A 23,363-nucleotide genomic window follows, 5' to 3' on the forward strand; every position below is an offset into this window, starting at 1 on the left:
ATTTAAATGTATCTTATAGGGAAAAACTACAATAACTGTGTTATATCCTTCAGTATGGTAGAACATCGTTGAGTATTTTTACTCTGTAAAGCCAAGTGATTATCAACTTTTCATTTAATCAAGTTTATTGAAATAAAATACGTATTTTTAGGAAATAGTTTTTTACTTACTTTCAATTAGCACTTTTCTGCCAGACCAGTTGTCTTTAATAACTTGTATATTTCCAAAGTGTGCATCACTGAAGAATATGCGATTTGTACCTCTTCCTTTCAGGCTATAGTCAAACGCAAGAGCTATCACATTTTTGAAGTACTCTGGATTTTCATATGGCCTTACTGGTGAATTTAGGTTGGTTTCATCTGAAAGATGTATACTTTTTAATATTGTTCTTCCTGAATACAACAAGTAACCTTCATGTCTCAGGCACGTAATTCCATCTTCTGCAAGATAGCCATGCGCACAAGCACATGTTCTTCGTGCATTTCCCCGGTAAAGGCAAAGTTGATGGCATCCACCATTGTTCTTGGCACAAACATTAGTACCTGTAAAAAATAAAAATAAATATATATGTATATATATTAGAAATCTATCCTTTATAATATTACAATTAGCAACCTGAAATACTGAAATCAAATGTACTGTATTTTAAGAATTCTTCTCTTAAAATAGGTTCTACAATATTCGCAAGTCAAAATAGTCACAGGTCAAAATATTAAAGAAAGTAACTTTAATCACAACCTCAAGACAACTTTAGATAATAGAATTAATAAAATATAATTTATGTTCTTTTCAATTCACAAGAATATATATTTTATTAATAGACAATGATAAAATGGGTTATTCCTCCATAATCAGCTGAAGACTTATAGACTCTTTCAAGTGCTTTGAAAGATGTCTCTTTTATTTTTTTTAAAACACCTGTTACCGGCAAAAAGTCAAATGGAGATACCATCAGAATACAGCAGTGTAGTACTATTTTTAGCCAATTGCTGCCAAAATGAAACCATATATATTGACAGGTGCTAAACTGTGTCAATCCAGTTTCCTGTTTTAAATAAAGACATTTCCTAACATTTTGTTCTAATCTCCTTTTGACTTTAAAAACTTACTTTCTGACAGATGCATACCATTAAGAAATCATTGTCAAATTAGTAGCTTCAATGACTTTAACTACATGTGTTGCAAGCAATATTTAAGATTACAGTAATTGTCAATAATTAGGAGCTCTTTTCCTTTGTCTTTTTTGGACTATGTATGAATTACTGTTATAGTTAGTTTAGATAATTCAGTTTCTGTTTCCGACAGTACTTTCCATATAACAACTCAACTCCTTCAATATAGTCATTTTCCCATTTCTGAAGGTTTTCTGCATGGTGAAGAGAAGAAAACATTTTAAATAGACTGTTTTCAGATAGACAACTATAATAATTGTCAGGGAATACGTAATGTCTCAAAGTGCTGTTGATTGTTTTATCTAACTGCTACATTTTAACTGAAGATACTTTAAAAAAAATAACGGAGGAAGAGAGTTTATTTTCTCCTAAAATTAGAAGCATTGAATTTTGTGTTCCTAGGCAAAATTACATGAGACGTACTTCTCTATAGTTATCTAAAAACATTTGGAGATTTAGCTGTACACGTTTTTACATTTGGTTTGTTTTAAATATTCTTTTAAAGTTTTACTAGGCTAGAAAAGTTAATATCTGTTTGGAAGGATGAGAAGTTGAGAAGAGAAAGGAAACTAAAAGAAAAAGATCCTGAGGCTTCTAAAACCTCTCTTTGAAAACTTCAATGCTCCCACAGTTCACTGGCTACAAAGTCTTTTAAAAAATGGCCAATTCTGAAATCAGTGTAGTTCAGGCATGTCCTTGCACACATGGAAAACAGCACTGAAGGATCGGAATCTGCTTGTGAACGGAACTGCATGACTGGCTCATTGGAAAGGGACAATTTGTTGGTGGTGGTGGGGGTCTGGTGTTATCTTCTGGTTCATTTGGTGTTTTTGTTTTAATAATAGAAGGTCAGGAAGCTAGCTAATTATTTTTATTTCTTTAATTATTTTTTAATAGCGTTAACTATTTCTAGTTCAATGAACTTAAAAGTTATATGTAATAGTGTGATACAGAACAACATTTGAAAAACATTTTTCACCTGTTTTTTCCCTTTTGTCCTCCTGGCTCACTGACAGCCCCTCCCAAAGACATTAACCATTTGTACCCTAGTAAAATTTGAAAAATGTATTAAAAAAAAAAAAAATCATTCAGTTATGTTTTTCAAACTAATAACAAAAGATTTTTAGCCTCAGTAACCACTTTTCCTATTCCTAATATAATCAAGTCTTTAAAGCTATCAACAAAAATTATTACATGTAAAGAAGCATTTTTAAAATCCAACTGTTTTGTTTTCCTAAGACTATAAGATAAAGCGGCCCTTCCAAGCAAGCAGACATTAACTATTTTTAGCCTAGATTAAAAAAATGATATTTTTTTCTGTGGTTTTTATTTTTATCCACAAAATATGATGCCCACTTTATTCTGAAATTACATGCAGAAATTCTTGGTAAAATTAATATGTTCAAGTTTGCAAAGTCATGGTTATTTAAAATTCCCTTTGGAAAAAGAAAAAGACAGTTTTTCTTATTGACTGTAAAATATGTTTTCTTTCAAAATGAAGATGTGTTTTACACGTCATATTTAATGCAGTTATTTAGGAAAGATGTACATAAAAGTAAAAGGGTCTTTGGATACATAATGCTGTGATTTACCCAAGTCTTGTGAGCTACAAACACAACAGATAACATTTGTATTAAAAAGTTTATATTGTATTATAGTAACATTTTTCTCTCTCTCTTTCTCTTTGAATATATTTGTAGAAAATTTATTCTGGATTGCCTGCTGGTAGTTTGTTCTGAGGAAATCATCATCATTTTTTGTAGACTTATAAGCACCATTGCTCACTGAAACAAGTTTTTCAAGGTCTCTTCCAAACCATAATTTTAGGGGGGTAAAGACAACTAAAAGCAAGATTATTCTTAGTCATTTAGTGGAGGATAAAATTTAACCATTGATACCATAAATCACAAGGAGTATATGATAACTTTTGTCTTCTGAATTCAGTAAAAAAATTGAATTTAAAGGAAATCCAATTATGCGCAAGGTCTTTTCCCACACAATAAAACTAGGACTCAAAACCAAGTAATTTCAGGAAATAAATATTTGAGACACAGACTGGGAATTTTCTATTTGTGAAAAAAAATTCTGGTTTGCTTTCCAATAGAAATCTGAAACTGCCTGAGATTACTGCTCTTTAAAGCACAGTTCAAGGTCCTTCTCATTCCTAAGACTACTTCAAGAGCAAAAACTGGAGATAAAATCAGCGATTACTTAATTTTGGTATGCTTTAATATACATAAAAAGCAGCAGGTGATATTAAAACAATTAATAGCATCCTTAAGAACAGCCAACCTTTCTCTCGTGCTCTATTAAAGATTTTCACTTCCTTCAGGTTTATTCCCAGGCCAGTCCTCATGGTCACAGCATCCGTGGCCTCATTCTTGTGGCCTCTTCTAATAGAGCCATTTGCATGTGCTCTGCCAAAAAAGTTGAAGATGTCTCATCAACAATCCTCAACTAATCCACACCAAACCAATGACTGAAGGGCAGTGGAGAGTTCACCCAACAGAGGGTGAAGAAACCTGTTCTCATCTATGACACTGATACGCTTGAGCTTTCAGCATCAGAAACGCCCTTTCTTTGGAAATTGCATATGTTTCTGCCATCTATTCGGTGACCTTGCTAAGGAATGGCTAATCCTACAAAGGTGAAGCACCTGGCACTGAAATAACACTTTTGAGACTCAAATACTTATGAAAAATAAATTACCTGTCAGACCAGTAGATGTAAGCTCCGAACACCGCGACTGAAAACATATCCACATTGCTCCCTGACAGCACAATCTCCCGATTCCCTCCACTCTCAAGGTCAATTCTTTCTATCTTGTCGGTACGAGCATCACACCAATATAATTTATTTTCCTAAAGATTAATTTTAAAGGAAATATCAACAGTCTTGTCCAAGTATTTAATTAAGTCGTATTAAGATCACATCAAAGTGGAAAACCAGTGGCTTTAATGAAACATAATAAATACTGTAGATTTTAATATATACTGGAAGACAGAGGAACTAACCTCATAGTCGATGGAAATCCCATTAGGCCATGCAATCCCCAGGCTCACAAGAACAACTTTCTCAGACCCATCTAAATGTGCCTTGCCTATGCAAGGAGTCTGTCCCCACTCTGTCCAAAACAAATACCTAAAATGGTGTAAAAATTACCAATTAAAATTTAGCATCACAATAAGAGTTGAAAATACATAATACTGTACTTTAGCTGAAAACAAAAGGCATCATTACCGTTAAATATTTAAAAAACATAAGGCTGATGTCTCTAAATAATCTTAAGAGGTTAAACATATCATAATACTTTTTTCACAGAACACTTCAGAGATTTTTTTCAAATGATATATATGAAGCAATTCTTAAAACTGTAATTGATCCATATGCAACTCTGTGCCTAAAGTAATTTAGCTCTGTGTTTGGGAAAATAAAAGTAAATTACAAAAAAAACCAAGCTACTGGTACAGAAGCTTTCACATCTAATTACTAATAAATGTTGTGATAATGCAAGAGATGTATTTCTAATTAGAAATGCCTTAAATATGAAGCAATGAGGAGCACTGTGGGAAATGTAGAGCAAAGGGATTTTATTGCAGAAGAAAATATTTTTCATATTCTCCCTAATGCTCACAGGAAGAATCTGCATCTTTCTTACCTATTTTTATATACTGTACGCTTACTGGTCCAATAACATCACTGTTTCAGAATAAAATTCTAGGTTAAACTTCTGCCTTGACCTCCTATTTTTCAGTCTGTTGCTTTAGGTATAGCAAAATGAGGTCAGTTAATCTATACAAAACTACTCCTTTATTGAACAGTAACCTACGGAACAGTTTTAAGTAAATATCTATGTGTCTAGAAAAATATATATGTATTTGTGTTAAAACATATTATAAATACACACGTAAAAAAATACATATTCTGAGCAAGAAACCTAAGATAACCTAGCTGAGGTCCAGTATGTCACTAATTGCCTGAAAATAAGCATTTTTCATAGCAAATATTCATAAGAACACACTAAAACATTGTTTGGTAATATTCTGTACACAAAATAAACAGAACATATAAAACGATTCTGCATCATTTTTTTCTGTGTGGAATGTATGTATCAGTCTGTTTCTAAAGATTACAGAATTGTTCTGTACCATTACTAAACAATTCTACCCATGAGTCTGAGTCTGGTGATGTGATTATACTAACCTGTTGTTATAAAGCTATATTTGGATGACTGCAGATACAAGAAATAAAGATGGATAAAAACAGGAAAGAGTCCTATAACGAGCTCATCAAGTTTAGCTTCTGAAACAATGTCCACCTTACTTCAGCTCTAATTGTAGGGCTTTCTGGCTATAAAAAAAATGCATTTGTTCTCATACTTCTTTACATAACAAATAGTAATATGAACAGCAACTGTAGCACTTATACTGCATTAGGAAAATGAACTTCTACATTAGCTAAATTAAATATATGTTTTAGAACTTTTAAAATAGATAGTACTAAGCAGCTGGATACCAACAAACACTACTTAAGCTTTACTAGAACTTTAACTAGATTACTTACAGCTCTTCTAAGTCAGAGGTACTGTCTTAACCCAGGACATCAACTAAATGTTGACTACAGAAAGGTGGGCATTCAGTCTACCTGAATTAAACATTCCCTGCTCTTTCCTTAGATTAGTCACTCTGAGGAAAAACAAAAACCCACCAAAAAAATCCAAACAAAAAACCAAACACTAACCCAAACCATAACAATATGTTAAATGAATCTAGAATCCTCCAAAGAAAATCCTGACAAGCTGCCAATACTTAATAGTCTCTTTTAGCATTAATGATTATGAATATGTTGGTATATAAACGTAAATAAACTATTATCTAGTACAGAAAACACTGATCTTCCCATGTCTTCCACAAAGTTCTTGGAAGCACCATCTAAAATACTTGTTTCCTGGACTTCTGTAGGTAGCAATACACTACCAATGCATTTGGAGTATATACTGCAATGTTAGAATTACTATGACAACTTATTATAGAACTATCCAATATATAACTTACACAGCCGACAAGAAGATACAAGTGACAGAAATTTGATGCTGGTCTAGAATCAACTTTCTAAAAAACTTCTTTGAAAAAAATTAAATCAGAGTTTAAGTTCCCCCTTCTCCTTTCAACACAAATGAAATTCCCCAAATTAATTTGAAGGATGTATCTTCAAAGTCTAGGAATTATTTTAGTATGAGCTTAACTCAAAATTCTGAGCTTGATCAGAAAACACTGTTTAACTGGGAAAAACAATATACCTGACGAAGGACAAAGACATTTCTTTGTAGGGTTACACATTCTTAAATTTTTCCCTAGTAATAATAAATAACGTTACCACCCAGCTGAATGCTGGCCGCTTTAAGTCTTGGAATAACTGGCAGATTCAAAGAGGTATAATAACTGCTATTTTCCTCTCTGTTCTTATAGCTGTCAACTGAAGCTTCAAGAGAAGCTTCTATTTTAAAATCTAAGAAGATTGTTCAGTAGTATCTCTAGATACTGATTAACTTAAAAACAGGAACTGTTTATTTCCAAAGATTCCTGTTAATATTGTTGGCTTATATGCACACGTTATTTTTGTAAAATAAAACTATGAAGTGTTGAGTCAGAAAGCATCGTGTGAGAATATTGTCATTAAAATTAAAAAAAAATATCATGGATTTTATTTATATAATTAATTGTAACATCTAAGGATACTCCAGAGAAACTGAATCTGCTGCACTTAGTCCCCACAGAATTAATGGGAGCTTTTCCTTTGATGTAAGGGGTGAAAACTTATCCATATATGTGTACAGCAAACACATTATACACCGTTGTAAGAGTCGGTCCAAAGATGGAGCAAAGATGGTCCAAAGATCCAAGCAAAGTCTAAACTTCAGCTGAAACAGTTGTCTTAGAAAATAAAAACTGGTTTGCAAAGAAAGTAAAGTATGAACACGACTGTAATGACGTATACGGAGACGAGTGAAAAAACTCAGCATATGATAACACTTCCTTTCACCTGTGTTTAGTTACAGTACAACAGGTTCCAATACAGTTCTTTTGGGTTTTATTAAATGGTTCTCTAGTAGAACAAAGGCCTCGAGCTTCAGTGCTAACATGCAAGCTTTCAAAGAAACGCAAGTAGCCATGGTCATGTTACCCTTTTTCTGGGTGTACCGCAATAGATCTTGGCTGGTCCAAACCCTGGGATATAATTACATATCGGAATGAGCCGTTGAGCCTGGCAACTTCAATTAAGTTGAAGCCATGATCCGTCCAATATATGTTACCTAGGAAAAATACCTTGAGGTTACTGGAAAAAGAAAAGACTGCTTGAAAAGAGTTTAGATCTTAAGTTAGGACTAGAAAATAACGGCTGCATTTTAACTTATATGTATCATATATTTGTAATTTCTAGTCCTATTCAGCCTTCCATTTTAAAGTATAAACTTGTATTAGTGGTTGTCACCACTGAGACTGTCCATCTAAGATATATCCAAGATATTTAAACAATTTTTCTGTCTGTAGCAAAACTGAAAAAAAGCAGTGGTGGTATCTTCCAAGAAGATCTAGACATTTGGAATATTAGAATTAAGAGCTGAAAGCAAACCAAGTTATTCAGTCTTGAGCTGAAGATGCAAGAGGATAGTGTCAGAAAACGTGACAATTCCTGAGGCAGGTGGAGACCTACCTGCTATCCAGTCCACTGCAATGCCTTCAACTCTTCCCAAACCATTTGTAACAATGTCTTCCTTCCACGTTTGGTCTCGTTTAGATCTGCTAATTTTGTTGAAACCCATGTCTGTCCAGTAGATTGTATCATTTCCTATAAAATACATGGCAAAACATTCTTGGATTATTTTAGTTCCTGCAGTTCAACTACCTACATCAGTAACAGTAAAAAAACTGCCACCTGTAATTTAATTAATATGTCTCGGAATAAAAAGAAGAATGGTATGAAAACTGTCATCTTTAATTCCTCATTCCTTTTCCCTTAAAAACAATATTTAAAAAAATAAATCAGAGTTCTAAGTTTTCTAGTGTGCTTGCATATATATTTTAATATAATACATATATATATATAAATAGAAGATAGACAACTTTTTATATATATCCATATATATCTCAAAGAAAGGAAAAAGAAGGCAAAATTTACACAGATAACAGCCAATTCCAAGAACAAACCACTTTGGTATGCTCAAGAACTCTAACCACACCGCTTCATATTTTGGCAAATTATATCTGGGCGAAATGGTATGCAATAAAACAAATGACAAATTCTAACTTCAAGTATCCCAAACATATCATTTGACAATCACATCCAGGGGCCATGTTCTTGCTAGCTATTTCAAACGAGTAAGAAAATTACACAGATCTTAATACTAACTGCACACAGATTCAGCAATGAGATACTGGTCTACAATTATGTGCAGGGATATGCCAAATGCCCTTGAGTGGAGTGTGAGATATACAGAATTAATATGAAGTCTTATCTGAAAGCTCATAGTTTAACAAAAAAAAAAAAAAGCAACTATATACTGTATTTAGTAACTGGATAAGACATTCTACAATGGAAACTGATGCATTTCATATTCTAGTTTAATTCCTCTGCATAAAAACACACCACTTTATGTTCATACTATGGCCATTTAAGTCGGCCATGTGAGCAACTCTACCCACAGAACTTCTACAAAGCTCAGTTATGAGAAAACTGAGATCTCTGTGGTTTCAATTCCATGAATAAATGTTAACGTGTACAGCACAAGTGACTTAGTAGCGCTGTTTTCCCATAGAAAAGACTTGAAATGACTATTTCTTAAAACAGTGTTTTTCAGTAATCCAAAAACCTAAACAACTGAATTACCTGGATTTGCTTCCAGATAACAACATGTTAAAGAGAGAAAACTAATTAAAAACAAAATCATACTTCTCTTTAAAATATCATTACACAAAACCATTAAAAGTCTCCCTGAATTACAAAATTACTTCCTGTAAAATGCAGCATTTTACGACACAGCTTTGTATTGTTAATGATCAACGTATTTCCTTAATACACAATATACCTGACCAGAATATAAAGAGACAGAAACAACTAATGGTTACTGTACATGTACAAACAGGGAGGGTAAGGACATGCAGAATCACAGAGGTTTGTAAATGTAACTTCAGGGATATAAAAATACTTTCCAGTAATAAAGGAAAACACATTCCCAAGATAAATATTATAGAGAATACTATTTAACATCTGTCAAACTGGATTTTCATTTAGTTGGTAGAGTTCCTGTAAAGTGATCAGAAATTTTAAACAGAACGAATCTGTTCTACAAACAAAAATTACGTAAGTAGTTTTGGGACTAGAACTAATCAGGGAAACTCAAGTAATATTTGCTGTGTTGGAGGAAGTTCAGGAAGCACATGCAGTTCAATGCTTCTAGAAAGTATCCTTACATGTAAATGCTAACAGCTTGAGTACACAAAAATAATAATTGCTCAACCATACAATGATATTGAATCTCGGCTGACACATACTTGCTTTAAAATTCTCATATTCTATTACAGTCCTTCACCTTACTTGCCTACATTATGTATCCTAAATTAAACCTCCAATAAATATAGCTGTAAAATGCATTCACTGTAACATTTTGATATAACTGTTCAAAGATGCTTCAAGGCATTTATTCATAATAATACAAAACTTTTCAGTCTCTATCTTCTATAGATTACATTGGAGAATATTTTTTAATTTTCAGGTATTTCATGACAGCTTAAGAAAAGAAGCAAGCTATACTCTCATGCTCTGTGGTGTGAAAATATCCATGGAATTAATTTTCATTAAACTCTTAAAGATCCCTGTGGGTTTTAAATACTGATAATACTACAACATTTGCTGAGTTTCAGCTTGCATTTGGATACAGATGGTATGATGCACGTGACAAATCCCTCTCATTTTACAGAGAAAGCAATTTTTATGGTTTCCTTACTGCTAATAAAGTTCCCTACATCTCAATAAAATGTAATATTCTCTGTAGGACTCAACCACTGAAGACCCATGCCATGCAGAACAAGCTAATAGGAACTCACATTAAACAACTGGCCTTTATTTTGTTGTAGCCTGTTCACTTATAAAAGTAGATGAAGTTTTCACAGATCTGTGTCTCAATGGTGTCTCTGCCAAGTAGCACTATTAATATTATAATTGCACAAACCTTTATTATTTTCCCTAGTGTTCTGATAAATAACAGAGATGAAAACTCCCTTCAGCATCTGCTTCCTGAATCACAGAATAGTTTGGGTGGGAAGGGACCTTTCACAGCTCCCCCAGTGCCACCCCTGCCATGAGCAGGGACATCTTCACCAGCTCAGGTTGCTCAGAGCCCTGTCCAGCCTGGCCTGAGATGTCTCCAGGGATGGTTCATCCACCACCTCTCTGGGCAACCTGGGCCAGGCTCTCACTACCCTCCCTCATGTCTGGCCTAAAGTCAGTTCTGGCTTCAGACACACGGAAAGAAGGCCTGTACTCAATTTGGGACCTTCAGTATCTATTTAACTATCTGAAGAGAATTACTACCTGAAAATGACAGGCACCACAAAATGGGAAATGACTATCTGCAGCTTTACACAGCCGGTACAAGCATTTTGCTAAGTGGTGAACATTAGTAACCATGGCCTCCCATTGACTCCTACAGTCCACAGGCAGCTTATCAGCAAACACTGAAAATTAATTCCATTTAACGCATTAGTATTCTGCCAATAAAATACTGTAACTCAAAATTCACTTACAAAGTATTTGTTGAATATCAGCCCTTTTGCTAGGCCTTGTCAGTTTAGCCCATGAATGTTCAAAATGCTTATCTGAACAGAGAATAAAATCTATTCTCCTGCTACCTACACACACCTGTGTGTACATTACAGATACAAATGCCTGGAAGCACAATGATAGCATGAGTAAGAGCGGGACAGAAAATGAACATAAAAGTGGGGAAAAACATGTGACAATGCCTCTGGGTTCCCAACTCCCACTAAGTTCAGCAAAACTCAACAAGGGACTGGGAAGACTCTGCTTTTCAAAGAGGCAAAAACTCGCAAATCTTAAACTGTTTCTGAGATGAAGTACTGCAGAGTTGAAAGAGGTTCGACAATAACACTGTATTCTTTCAAAACTATCAACAATTTTAACTATTACTTTGCCTTTACAGAGGCTTTTCAGCATTAATGAAAATATTAATTTAACCACTCTGCAGTGTTGTGCTTTAAAAAACCAGAAATGCTACTACTCATGAAGTAGTTTATGCCCTCTAAGTCAGTGGGAATTAAGATAGTGTCTCCTGGGGAACAGGATCATTTCTTGGAGACATAGTTCTACCCATCAACTTCAAGACCATAATTCTGCCAATAAACATCATGTTCTCACTTCTTCAATTCCTAGAATGCCCTTGATATCTCAAATACAGTAGCGATTCTCTGCCCTGCAGATTCTCCTCCAACCAGACCAAGCTTAAGTACAGCGTACCTCCCACCATGTGAAATCATATTTTCAACTAATGAAAACCAGATACTAAGGTAAAAATACAGTGAACTGAATAACATCAAGAGGAATAAAAACAGCTCACATTCAGTTTGGTAAACCTATGTCTTAAACAACAATGGAATCCCACTCCCCAATGACCTCTAAAGAAGTCCAAAGGTCAAAAGTACTCTTTCAGTTCTTTCATGAAAATTTGGAAGTATCAAGACATAGGGACAAAAAAGGTGTATTTATCTTCTATCCCTTTTATCCCTACAAAAAATATTGCCATAAGTCTTTTAACTATAATATGCTATACTGCTAGCATATGTTAATATCTTTTTGTCACTCTGAATACCTAAACATTACTGAGAATAGATCAGAATTTGGGAATGTTTCATGATTTAGAATGAAATACAAGCCATAGTCACTGAGTGGAAAAACAAAACAAGATGAAATCTGAAAGTACGTCCACTTGCCTTCTGAATCATATGTGATGTACAAAGTTTTTAGGAAGGAAATCAGAAAATTCAAGGTAAGATAGGAAAATGAGAGAAGCAATTGGTTTTTAAGCTGAAAAAAAACATTGAAAGCCCTACTGTAACTTTTTATGAGAGAGTTTCCCCTTGTGATTTCACTGCTACAGAAGATTTACATTTATATTTAGCAATGCATTTGTCACTGTCAATCGTATTTACGTTCCCCGTGCTGTAACTGATCATCACAGAAACTGGAGAACATCACTCAATTTTATCAAATCTCAATTTTTCCAAAAAGCTAAAATTCAGTACATGCACCTTATTCTTCCAAAATATTAATTAGATATTGACTAGGGAAGTCGAAACAAAGCTCTCTAAAGCAGGAGCTAGCGTATCTTGTAAGCAGACTATGCTAAAAAATAATACCCAAACCAAAGAAAACACAAGATGCAAAATCCTCAATAAAATCCCAGTATCAGTATTTTAGAATGAAAAGATCAAAGGCCAGATTCCTGTATTACACAACATAGTTTTGTAAAGCTTGTAAGACCGCAATTCAAAAATGGTATTTTGTAAGGTACGTTTACTGCAATAAAAAATATAATTCTCGGACAACCCAATTGCATTGTCTTAGTCCCCTCTGTCAAGCACATGCATTGATACCACTTCTCTATCATCCTGTATCTTTCCAGAAATAGATGAAATCAGCTGTATCATAGTATTTCCCGTCTAAGATATGTGTATAAAGGCACTGTCTTTTAAGTGATTTTTCTGTCCCAGTACACTGCAACCATACTACACCTATGATACAACGCAAGCTCTGAACATTAGCTGTGAACTGATATGAAAGCAAATTATGAGGGCACTGTAAAATGTCAAGTGAACTTGGATTTTTACTAGGAAGAGGTACAAGAGCATCAGTGAAGAAGGCAGGCCAGAAGAGAAGGATTTAATGCATTTAACTCCTAATCTGTTAACAAAAGATTAGTGATATTTGTGTGATGAAGTAGTCAAATAGAACAAGCAGAAAAAAATTCAGTTTTAATATGAAGGCATATATTAACATATACTAAAGCCATAACTTAGGGTCTCTTAATGGATTCCCAGGTAGAATTTATTTAAAAATGAAAATCAATGGAGTATGACAAAATAATTGTATGTTTCAGGAAGCCAATATATAACATAGGTAACTTCAAATTTTATTTCTAGACTGATAGCTTGTAAACTCAATGAGTAACAGGAATAGCTCATGAGAAAATTGGTTTAGAAGGAAGGTTGGTCAAAGAGTTAATGAGTTAAAAATGTGGAGACATGAGATATTTTCAGGTCATTACTTGGTCACAGATTTCTTACTGTCTGTAAATTAACTAGAACTTCCTAATGCCTTTGAAGATCTTCAGACACTTTTTACTATCAGCGGGATATGGATCCAACTACTTTTCAGGATCTGATCCTTAAAGTCTTCCCACCTTCTTTCGCATGTAGGCAAATGCGAAACCTAATTTCACAGGAAATCTATGAGGATAACTTAACTAAAAATTGTTTTCTATTTATACACTGTGGTGGAGAGGCACTTGCTTTCCTACAGATTTATGACCACTTGCTCTAAAACCAACAGTGTCCTATTCAAGTTCTCAGTGATGTCTACTAAAAACCAGCAGTATTGCTAGTGAAATCTACATATACATAATACATGTTTTTATATTTATTATAAAAAATAAATAGCTAGAGGTTAACACTGTAACAAACAATCAACTACCAATTCCTTCAGCTATAGATGTATTTATTTAGAAGGTTTAAAAACTGGGTTCTTATTTCATTTATAAGAATAGTATACAATATTTACCATACTTACAATAAACTATACATAATATTCACCTGCATGGAAGTCTATGCCCACAGCAAACGAAGTTCCAGATATAGGCATTAGAGCATCCATTTTATCATTTGGATCAAGAGGAATTCCTCTAATTCCTTCATGAACAGAATACATAAGAAATGATTCAATACCTATGGTAAAAATAAAACAACCAATGAGAGCAAAGTGGAGACTTTCACAATTAACAACACTTCAGGAATTAACAAGAATAGACAGTTTTCCAGTACTGCTCCATTGTCTTCCAGAATGATAACTCCATCTCTCTGAAAAAAACATACATGAATTGTTATGGTATATTTCTAGAAAATGGCAAATACAGTCTTATAAAGAGAAAGGAATCAATATCCATTTCAAGCATCACCTTAAAGTAATTAGCAGTAATTAAAATGGAAACTTAAGAAGAAAATGTTTTAGAATCATGAAGAATTTAAGAATATTTTCAGTGCATATCTGCACTTTCTGTATATATCCAGCAACAGATAATTTTAAAGAACTTGTAGAAAGCAGGACTCAAGACTCTCAATTATCTGTCTGAGGCAGGGATTCATCTCGCCTCATTTAGTCACGCACACCTGCTTTAGACAGTGGAGAGAAATACATAGTTTTAGTGAATAATGCAGCTGATGCATTTGAAATGTCTACTTTTGTGTTAATCACACTCCAAATAAACCTATTTCTACTAAGAAGGAAGAAATTTGACTGTGTAGGGGTCTCGTTAGGTAGTCATTTGCAGCTAAGATGAATCATGACTAAGTGTTGACAACCAAAACCAGAACAAATATTTTGTTGCCTTAATATATCAGATCACTTATAAGTTAAAGGAAATCATGCAGCATGATGACACATAACTCATATTCTTGAAGTATATTAACTACTATAAACAAAAAGTTCCTTTTTCTTCACATCAGTTCTTTGAAAACTTCTTTCTTTGTAAATAGCTAGCTAGTAGAAGACCCTGAAAATGTGGACTAAACATTTTTAGATCATTACAAAATTTTCTTCTAAGCAAGCTGGCAGATGAAAAGAGCAATGCTAAACAAGTATATGTGCACAGAACAGTATCTGTCAAATTTTCTCCATGAATATTCAAGACAGAATAAAAATGTTTTTACTCGTGATCTTTTTAAGTGAAGAAAAATTTAATAATGACAAGCTGTTATGATCCAGAAAACAGTATATCTAGCATGAAGGAGGAATACATCTCAAATACACAACATCCACCGGTCTTACCCTGACGCATAACTGAAAATTATAAATGTCTGAAGAAGTAATCGTAAAAGTAAAAAATACTACGTAAAAAAAAAGTTAAGAACGCAGTGTTGTCACATACAGAAAACACTGAAGAAGCAGAAAAAACACATTTATGTTGCTTAATTCTACTTTTATGTATACTCTGCTAACTAGAGGAGGTAACAGTTCCTCATAGGAATAAATAATATTAAGTTTATATGACTATAAGGCATCTGGTTGTTCCATATTATTCAGGGAAAAATTAAAACTTTGGATGTAAGCTAGGCTTTGAATTCATTCCTGCTCGAATAGACAAAAAAATTTTAAAAATAAAATAAAAATCAGGCCTTACTTTATATTAACGACAACACAGTAAGATGAGATACTTAGCCTTTCAATACTGTAGCCTATAAGGTAAGGTACATGACCCTGGAAATATACATACTGCTATTAATGTGGCTCAAATAGACTGTTTTTCTGCCTAGATTTAAAAAGAAACTAAAAAAAAAAAAAAAAAGAGAGTTTCCACAAATTACTATGCAGAACTAAATAAAGAAATTAAAAGCTAAATTGAAATTCTGTCCTTACCACAATAGACATTTCTCTCTTACTGCTTTGTTCATGCATATTAAATATTGTTATTTAACGTAAAATTAATAAGAAAGTTTATTTAATCATCACAGTGTTCTCATGACCCTGAAGTTAGTTAAAATAAATATTGAAATCCATTTTACCCTTGCACGCCATGCGGTTTTTTTGAAGGTTGTAGCCTACTGTACACACACAAGTTCTGGTGGTTTCTGATGTTGGCAAACAGAGCTGGGAGCACCCACCGTTGTTTAACTGGCAGGAATTGCTACCTATAGCATGATGAGAGAAGAGGAAACAAAATCTGAACAGTGCAATCCTGACATTGATTTATTAATATTGCCAAAACCAAATTGTGTTCAGCTAGCTTCATAGAAAAATTGAGATATGCATAAAATATTTCAAGCTATGCTACTATTGATATACTACTCTATGCTTCACTCTTACAGTATTTTACCTGCACACTTAAAATATTTTTTTCCTTAGAATTTTTTTAAATAATAGTTTTCTGAAAAAGAATTTGCCTGTTTTAAAGAAAAAGCATATGACAAAACTGAAAATACTATAATACATTGAGTTTGTGAGTAGTAATGCTGAAATATCATTGACATTATTCTAAAAGGTATATCTTATTCTAGACCATGAGCACATCACCAATCATAGTTTAGTCATTCATCAGATGTTATATTAACCTCATATCTTCATAAACCACTATTTATTTCGTGTATGTAAGATACATTCCAATTTGATCTCACAGATCTATGCTCCTACTTAATTAAAACAATATTTACTTTTAAGTACTAGATGAAATTTTCTTAATAAGATAAATTATAAACATTATGCACAGTACAGTAAACACATCTCCGAAATGTGAAGCTTCATGAAGAAACATATGAGTCTACTAAGACATTCAAGGAATTAGTTGATTATGAGTTACCAAGCACCTATGAATCAGAGAGCTACTTGTCACATTCATTCTTGCATTCCTAATTTGGAAGTAGAAAGTACTTCATCTAAAATCACAGATGTTTTCTGAAATCTCTAAGCGCCCTCACATCACATCTGCTCTCATGTGACTTTGATTTAATGAAATGTAAGATGCATACAAAATATGCCGAGATTCTTTTAAAAACAAACAAAAAAACAAATGTAAAGCTGTATCCCATCTACACTATTTAATTATTGTATGCAAAACCCTGACATTCATGTCAAAATATAGACCAGCATATACGACTATACAACTTCATTGCTCTTGTTGTGGTTAAAGTTCATAGTATAGAATGACAAAACTGTTACTTTTCTTGACTTGTATACAAAGCAAGATGTATATTAATGCCACAGACACCAGATATCGTGGAAATTTGGGCACTCAGGATGCTATCTGTATTTCTCCATGGCAGGGAGTTCAAGCATTTTAAAAAGTCAGAGACATTACTGAGTGCCTAAATTTTTATTAGTTACTGTTCCACCACATTTAAAACTAAGGGCATGACTGGAAAACACCTTTGGTTTTTTCCTAGATTAGGTAAAAAGGGAAGTGTTCCCAGAAGCGCTCAGTATGGAACTGAATTAATGTCCTTTGCACAAGAACTACTTATTGTCCATCAGATATCAGGCAGCTCAGCTCCATCCTGGGTTCTTCTGGAAGCTTCTCCGCAAAACAAAATACTTGTTTAATGTATATCTCATCCTTATCCTTTTCAGTGAGACCATCGACACTTTGAAAGTAGCTGGAATCAGAAATAATCTCTTTCTAAAGAATCTCCCAAGTTTTTAATCTCTGATCTCCCAATTCATAAAACTGTGTGCAGGATCCCAAACTGCACTTCTTCATTTTATCTTACTTCCCCCTTTGGCAACTAAGTTTTAGCAGTGTTAGCAATATTCTCCCCATTTTTCTGCTGCCTCACTTGATTTATGCTACCATCACTTCTGTGACTTTTCATGAATTAAACTGTCTCAAAACAAATAGATAATTAAGGATATTAATGAATTCTCCCATAATACTTCACTTAAAATTTCAGTTGAGATGACATTCATACATGAAGTGTTTTTTCTTGACTTGACTTGACATGTTAATTGTAGATTCTCTAAAAGAACTTCAAACTTCACTCCGGTGCAAACGTCAAACTTCAGAAAACATCTGATAAATTATATCAAGCAGATATTCTAAATAAATTATCCTATTCTATTCAGTAATTTATTAAATAATAAAACATTTTATAGTATTTTATCACCGAATTACAATGAAGTACATATTATTTTGCTCTAACATGGGAAAAGTCTAAAAGCTGGTTAAACGTGCCTAAAATTTAACATACCTTGCTGTGCTGCTTTATCATACACTTTCATATGTACAACACCTGAAGTTTTGTTTCGCAGGACAGTTGGGTTTCTTCCGTCTTTCTTGTTACAGGTACCAATCTGAGCTAAGTTCTGGTCTGCCCACCAAAGCTTTTTATCTGCAAAATTTTCAAGTTTAAAAATTAAGAGGGCCATTAGCGTATTATATATGTTTAAAACTTAAGGTGGAAAAAAGCTTTTGAGATTAATTCTCTGATTTCTCAGATCAATTTTAAGGAAAATAATAAATAATATATTTTTTTAAATTTTAAAAAATTTTTTGGATTTATAAATTGACTTTTCTCTCTTTAGGTGAGAGGTTTTCACATATTATTAAGTGGAAAAAAATGAAAGTTATAACTGAAAGTTACAAAACTTGAATGATATATCATATACTACTATAACACAGGGTTTGTTCTCGAGCTTTGCTATATCCATTCATTATGTAGGTGAAGATGACAGGAATTCGGGCTCTAAGTTTCTATTTCTTGACCTGAATGTTAAAATAACTATGACAATTACCATAACATTAACTAAGATTCTTGTTACTGTCTTAAAGAAATTATTGAAATTACAAACCTACATTGACAGTAACTTTTTCATCACAATTTACACAAGATTTTAAAATAACAGAAAAATAAGGCATATTATGCACATACTAGCATAAAACTTCAAACCATCCTCATCAATCCATACATGTAGAATACTTGAATCATAGCATGCAGGATTTGTCACAAATTTATGACAGAGAATTCTCACTTGATGCTGAATTGTAGTGTAAATAACTGTTTTTCAAGGGCTGGATTTCAGGTGACTTTAGTCATGAAGATTTCACTTAAATCCAGACAGAATTCTAACTGACAGGAGAATATAAACACTAAGTTTGATTGTTATGCTGTGGCCATATTGGTTACTGTAGAATGTAAATTCTAATTTAAAAAGAAATTGAGATACAAATACCAGCATCAATGGAAAGACACTCTTCATAACCATTTAAACAACGGTGTATGATGACAAGCAATTTAAAAGAAATTTCAATAAACTGAAAGGTATACATGAGATGTATATCCTCCACTTCCAGGAAAATGTTATTTTTGAAGACCTATTCACATAATTTAAATAGCAACAGTAGAAATTGCTTTAGTTTTGTTCAGTGTTACCAGTTCATAATTTTGAGACTTTGACCATTACCTGCAGGAATTAATGAAAGAGCCTGTTCAGTTAAAGAGCTTGTTAGTCTTTTATTCATCTAGCAAAAGCGAGTAAGGTGCCTCAATGTCAATCTAATTTCTTTAAGGCAATAAACTTTACTACTATTCCTCAAACCAGTATTGGGGTGGTATTCCTACCAAGTTTTGAATATTTCATGTTTCACACCATCGCTTGAAACCATGCAAATGGGCTATAAAGTCAGTCACAACAAGCATGAAGAAAAAAACAGAGACAACCTATCAGGAAACAAAGCAAGAACAAATAATGCAAGCAGAAGAAAATAATATGATTTATATATATTTTTGAAAACCTTCCCAGCAGCTTTCATAGAAAATTTCTGTTTTTTACCGCTAAGGCTTGGAAGAAAGAATAGGTTAAAATTAGGGGAAATCAGAAGAAAGCCAGAAATGCCCTTCACTCTTTGTATTTCTTTATACCTCATGCACACACTTATTAACTTTATTGTAGCTCTGAACAATAACATTAAGACCATAGCATTGCTTTCTATACCAGTTCAGGGAAGACACTGGGTTGATGCTGGAAAAGCTCCGTACTTGTGACTTGCCATGTGCCAAGTGAGAAGGAACCCCAACACTTAAATTCCACATATGCAGGCACCAGCACCGCACACCCAGGGCAGAATCATTTGTTTAATGCAAACTAACATATTGTGCATAAATATCTTCCATGAGGTACATGGTGACAGTTGAGCTTAGAACAAACTAAAGAATGCACTGACATTTTGAAAGCGTATTTCTGAAAGGCAAACAAACTTTTGTTAGCTTCAAAAGAAAATAAATGTAGTCATGATGTTTATTGTCTAATTTTAACAGACTAAACACTTGAGAACTTAAATGAGCTTCCAAATCAAGGACTCAGCCAACTCATAGTGACTGAATGTTCACAGTGAAGAGCTTCTTACCCAACCAATACCAAGTCCTTCAGCTGTTTCTAAGATTTTCATTTTTATCATAATTAATTTCAGACAGATTATTCCCATTATTCATCAGTCTCAATGCTTCCTGGAAGCAAAGCAAATGAGCCTTTCCTGTCTGGGTTAGACTGCAACACAGAGCATAACAAACATACAGAAACCACGTGGCCAATGCTAACGCTTCATGTCATCCTTCAGACACTGCATAAAATGTTGTTTCAGTGAAGGACTTCCTGACAATTCAAGCTGGAGACAAACAAATCCAATGCAAAAGCATCGTCAGCTCCTTCCATCAAGTGTAACAACCACAACATCCTGTATTTTACTTTTCACAGTAGAGGCATGAGATATTTCTGCTTGGTTTTGGTAACTATTTAAAACCAGAGAGGTAGCAGCCTGTGCTTTGTGGGGAATTGAGAGAAAAAAGGGCAAAAATTTAAGGAATACATGAGAAAAATGGCGTATCGTGATAGCAAATTGTGGAATTGTGAATGGGGAAAGGCTCTACAATGTCTTCAGCAGAGACGTCTGCTGTGCAGGAGAGCAGGAGAGAAACTGGGATGAGGTCTCAGGATAAAAGACGTGGAGTGTTGCAGTGGAATATTATGGAGAGGAGGCTACAGAGAGAAGCTGAAGGTACCGCATCATTAAGATTCAGGAGACATAACAACCATCTTCACCAGTTACACTTTTGCTGCAACAACTTCTGATTTGAGGCTACTTCCATAGAAAGTCCTAAATTGAAAATGCCTAGTTATATATGGAAATTCTACTCACTTTAGGAAAGAAATTCATTCTCACAAGTGAAAAAAAAAATTGCTTGTAATGCTAAAATGCACTCTTCATTAAAAACTAATTACAATCAACAACTAAGAAATCATCAAAAAATGAAAAGCAGGCTCTACCTCCCAGTGCATCAGAATATAATTTTAAACCACTTTGATACCAAACTTTAACACTGAAGTCACAGCCAATCTTCCGATTTCAAGTCCTTAACACGAGTTCTCCCTGGCTCTGGAGGACACACAGATGTATGATGAGATGACCTCAGTGTCCCAGGCAGAACACCCTGAGCCCGTACTCCCTTCACAAGACTTAAATAGTATGACGACCTCTTTCCAGCTCATTGTGGGTTCAGTTGCTCCCAATTTAGTCAAGTCGTTCACCTCAGGGACCAGCTAAACACCCTGTGGCTCACACCTTCAGAAAAGAAGTTACGGATTTTAAATTTAATTTAAATTTAAAATTGTACTTCTGAAGATCCAGAACCTATATTTGTCCTACATTATAAATAACTTAAGCTATTTTGTTAGTAAAATTTAATCAACCAAATAAAATGTAGTTCTGGTACTAGTTTTCCAGGAAGTCTCAGCAAAGAAACAAAGTTTCATTGTCCCATCTCTGCTGCACTCTCTGAGCTAACGAAACAGTACAAAAATAAGTGCAAGCAACTCCCCTCTGCTCTCAGCTTTTTGGAATCACAGAATGTCAGGGTTTGGAAGGGACCTCAAAAGCTCATCCAGTGCAATCCCCCTGCTGGAGCAGGAACACCCAGATGAGGTTACACAGGAAGGCGTCCAGGCAGGTTTGAATGTCTGCAGAGAAGGAGACTCCACAGCCCCCCTGGGCAGCCTGTTCCAGGCTCTGCCACCCTCACTGAGAAGAAGTTTCTTCTCAAATTTAAATGGAACCTTTTGTGTTCCAGTTTGAACCCACTATCCCTTGTCTTTCCACTGGTTGTCACTGAGAAGAGCCTGGCTCCATCCTCCTGACACTCACCCTTTAAATATCTGTAAACATGAACGAGGTCACCCCTCAGTCTCCTCTTCTCCAAGCTCCAGAGCCCCAGCTCCCTCAGCCTTTCCTCACACGGGAGATGCTCCACTCCCTTCAGCATCTTGGTGGCTGCGCTGGACTCTCTCCAGCAGTTCCCTGTCCTGCTGGAACTGAGGGGCCACAACTGGACACAATATTCCAGGTGTGGTCTCACCAGGGCAGAGCAGAGGGGAAGAAGAACCTCTCTGTGGACCTACTGACCATCCCCTTTCTAATCCGCACCAGGTACCATTGGCCTTCCTGGCCACAAGGGCCCAGTGCTGGCTCATGGTCACCCTGCTGTCCCCAGGACCCCCAGGTCCCTTTCCCCTACACTTTTCTCTAATTGGTCATTCCCCAACTTATACTGGAACTTGGGGTTGTTCCTACCCAGATTCAAGACTCTACACTTGCCCTTGTTCTATTTCATTAAATTTTTCCCCACCCAACTCTCCAGTCTGTCCAGGTCTCTGATGGCAGCACAGCCTCTGGCGTGTCAGCCACTCCTCCCAGCTTGGTGTCAGCAGCAAACTTGCTGATAGTACACTCTATTCCCTCAAAGTAGCTATTTTTAACAAACAGAACTAGTTAACATTTTAATACCATATTATCTCAGACTTAGACTTGACCAACAATCTCAAAGGCAACACAGTTTCCATGTGAATGTTAAATTTAACCATGAAAGGGAAAACAGAAAAAAGAAAAGAAATTACAGTGGCAATTTGAATTCAACTTTATCTTCAGTTTGTCAAGTGTTTTTTTAAACTGGAACAATTCAAATGACAGTGTGTGGACAGTGCCACTTGCTGAGGTTACTAACACCACTGCTCTGCAGTGAGTTAACTTCTCACTCATGACCGCATTTAAAGTATTAATTACTGTGAAATACAATCTCGCAGCAATGTTCTATATGAAGAAGAAAAAAGTACAAACATTTCCTTTTCTTCTTCAAACAGTTCTGTATCTTTTAAACATCTTAAATGAAATAATTAAATGGGGCAAGTCTTTATAATGGCGAGTTTAACATCATCAGCATTTTCATTTAATTTCGCACAGAAAAAGTTATTAGTGTAGATGAACCAGAAGTAAAACCCTAGATAGAAAAAAAACTTTAAAACTTGAGGAACACTGCCTTTTCAACAAATACTGTGTATTAACTTCATTTCTAGTTCATTTTCTTTTCA

General features: G+C 34.5%; 1 protein-coding gene across 1 annotated transcript in view; it reads right to left on the reverse strand.

The window, feature by feature from the left end:
* Positions 1-23,363, reverse strand: part of LRP1B (LDL receptor related protein 1B) — a gene marked incomplete at both ends in the record, with an annotated part of 678,833 nt that overhangs the window by 159,375 nt on the left and 496,095 nt on the right. Inside the window, 9 exons of the mRNA XM_080346793.1 lie at positions 171-542; positions 3,465-3,589; positions 3,882-4,033; positions 4,187-4,313; positions 7,356-7,485; positions 7,887-8,021; positions 14,057-14,188; positions 16,022-16,147; positions 18,197-18,337. Coding sequence (XP_080202919.1) covers positions 171-542; positions 3,465-3,589; positions 3,882-4,033; positions 4,187-4,313; positions 7,356-7,485; positions 7,887-8,021; positions 14,057-14,188; positions 16,022-16,147; positions 18,197-18,337 — 1,440 coding nt within the window. The remainder of the gene's footprint in view (positions 1-170; positions 543-3,464; positions 3,590-3,881; positions 4,034-4,186; positions 4,314-7,355; positions 7,486-7,886; positions 8,022-14,056; positions 14,189-16,021; positions 16,148-18,196; positions 18,338-23,363) is intronic.

Source organism: Nesoenas mayeri (genome assembly GCF_963082525.1).
Source record: "Nesoenas mayeri genome assembly, chromosome: 6".
Lineage (NCBI taxonomy): Eukaryota > Metazoa > Chordata > Aves > Columbiformes > Columbidae > Nesoenas > Nesoenas mayeri.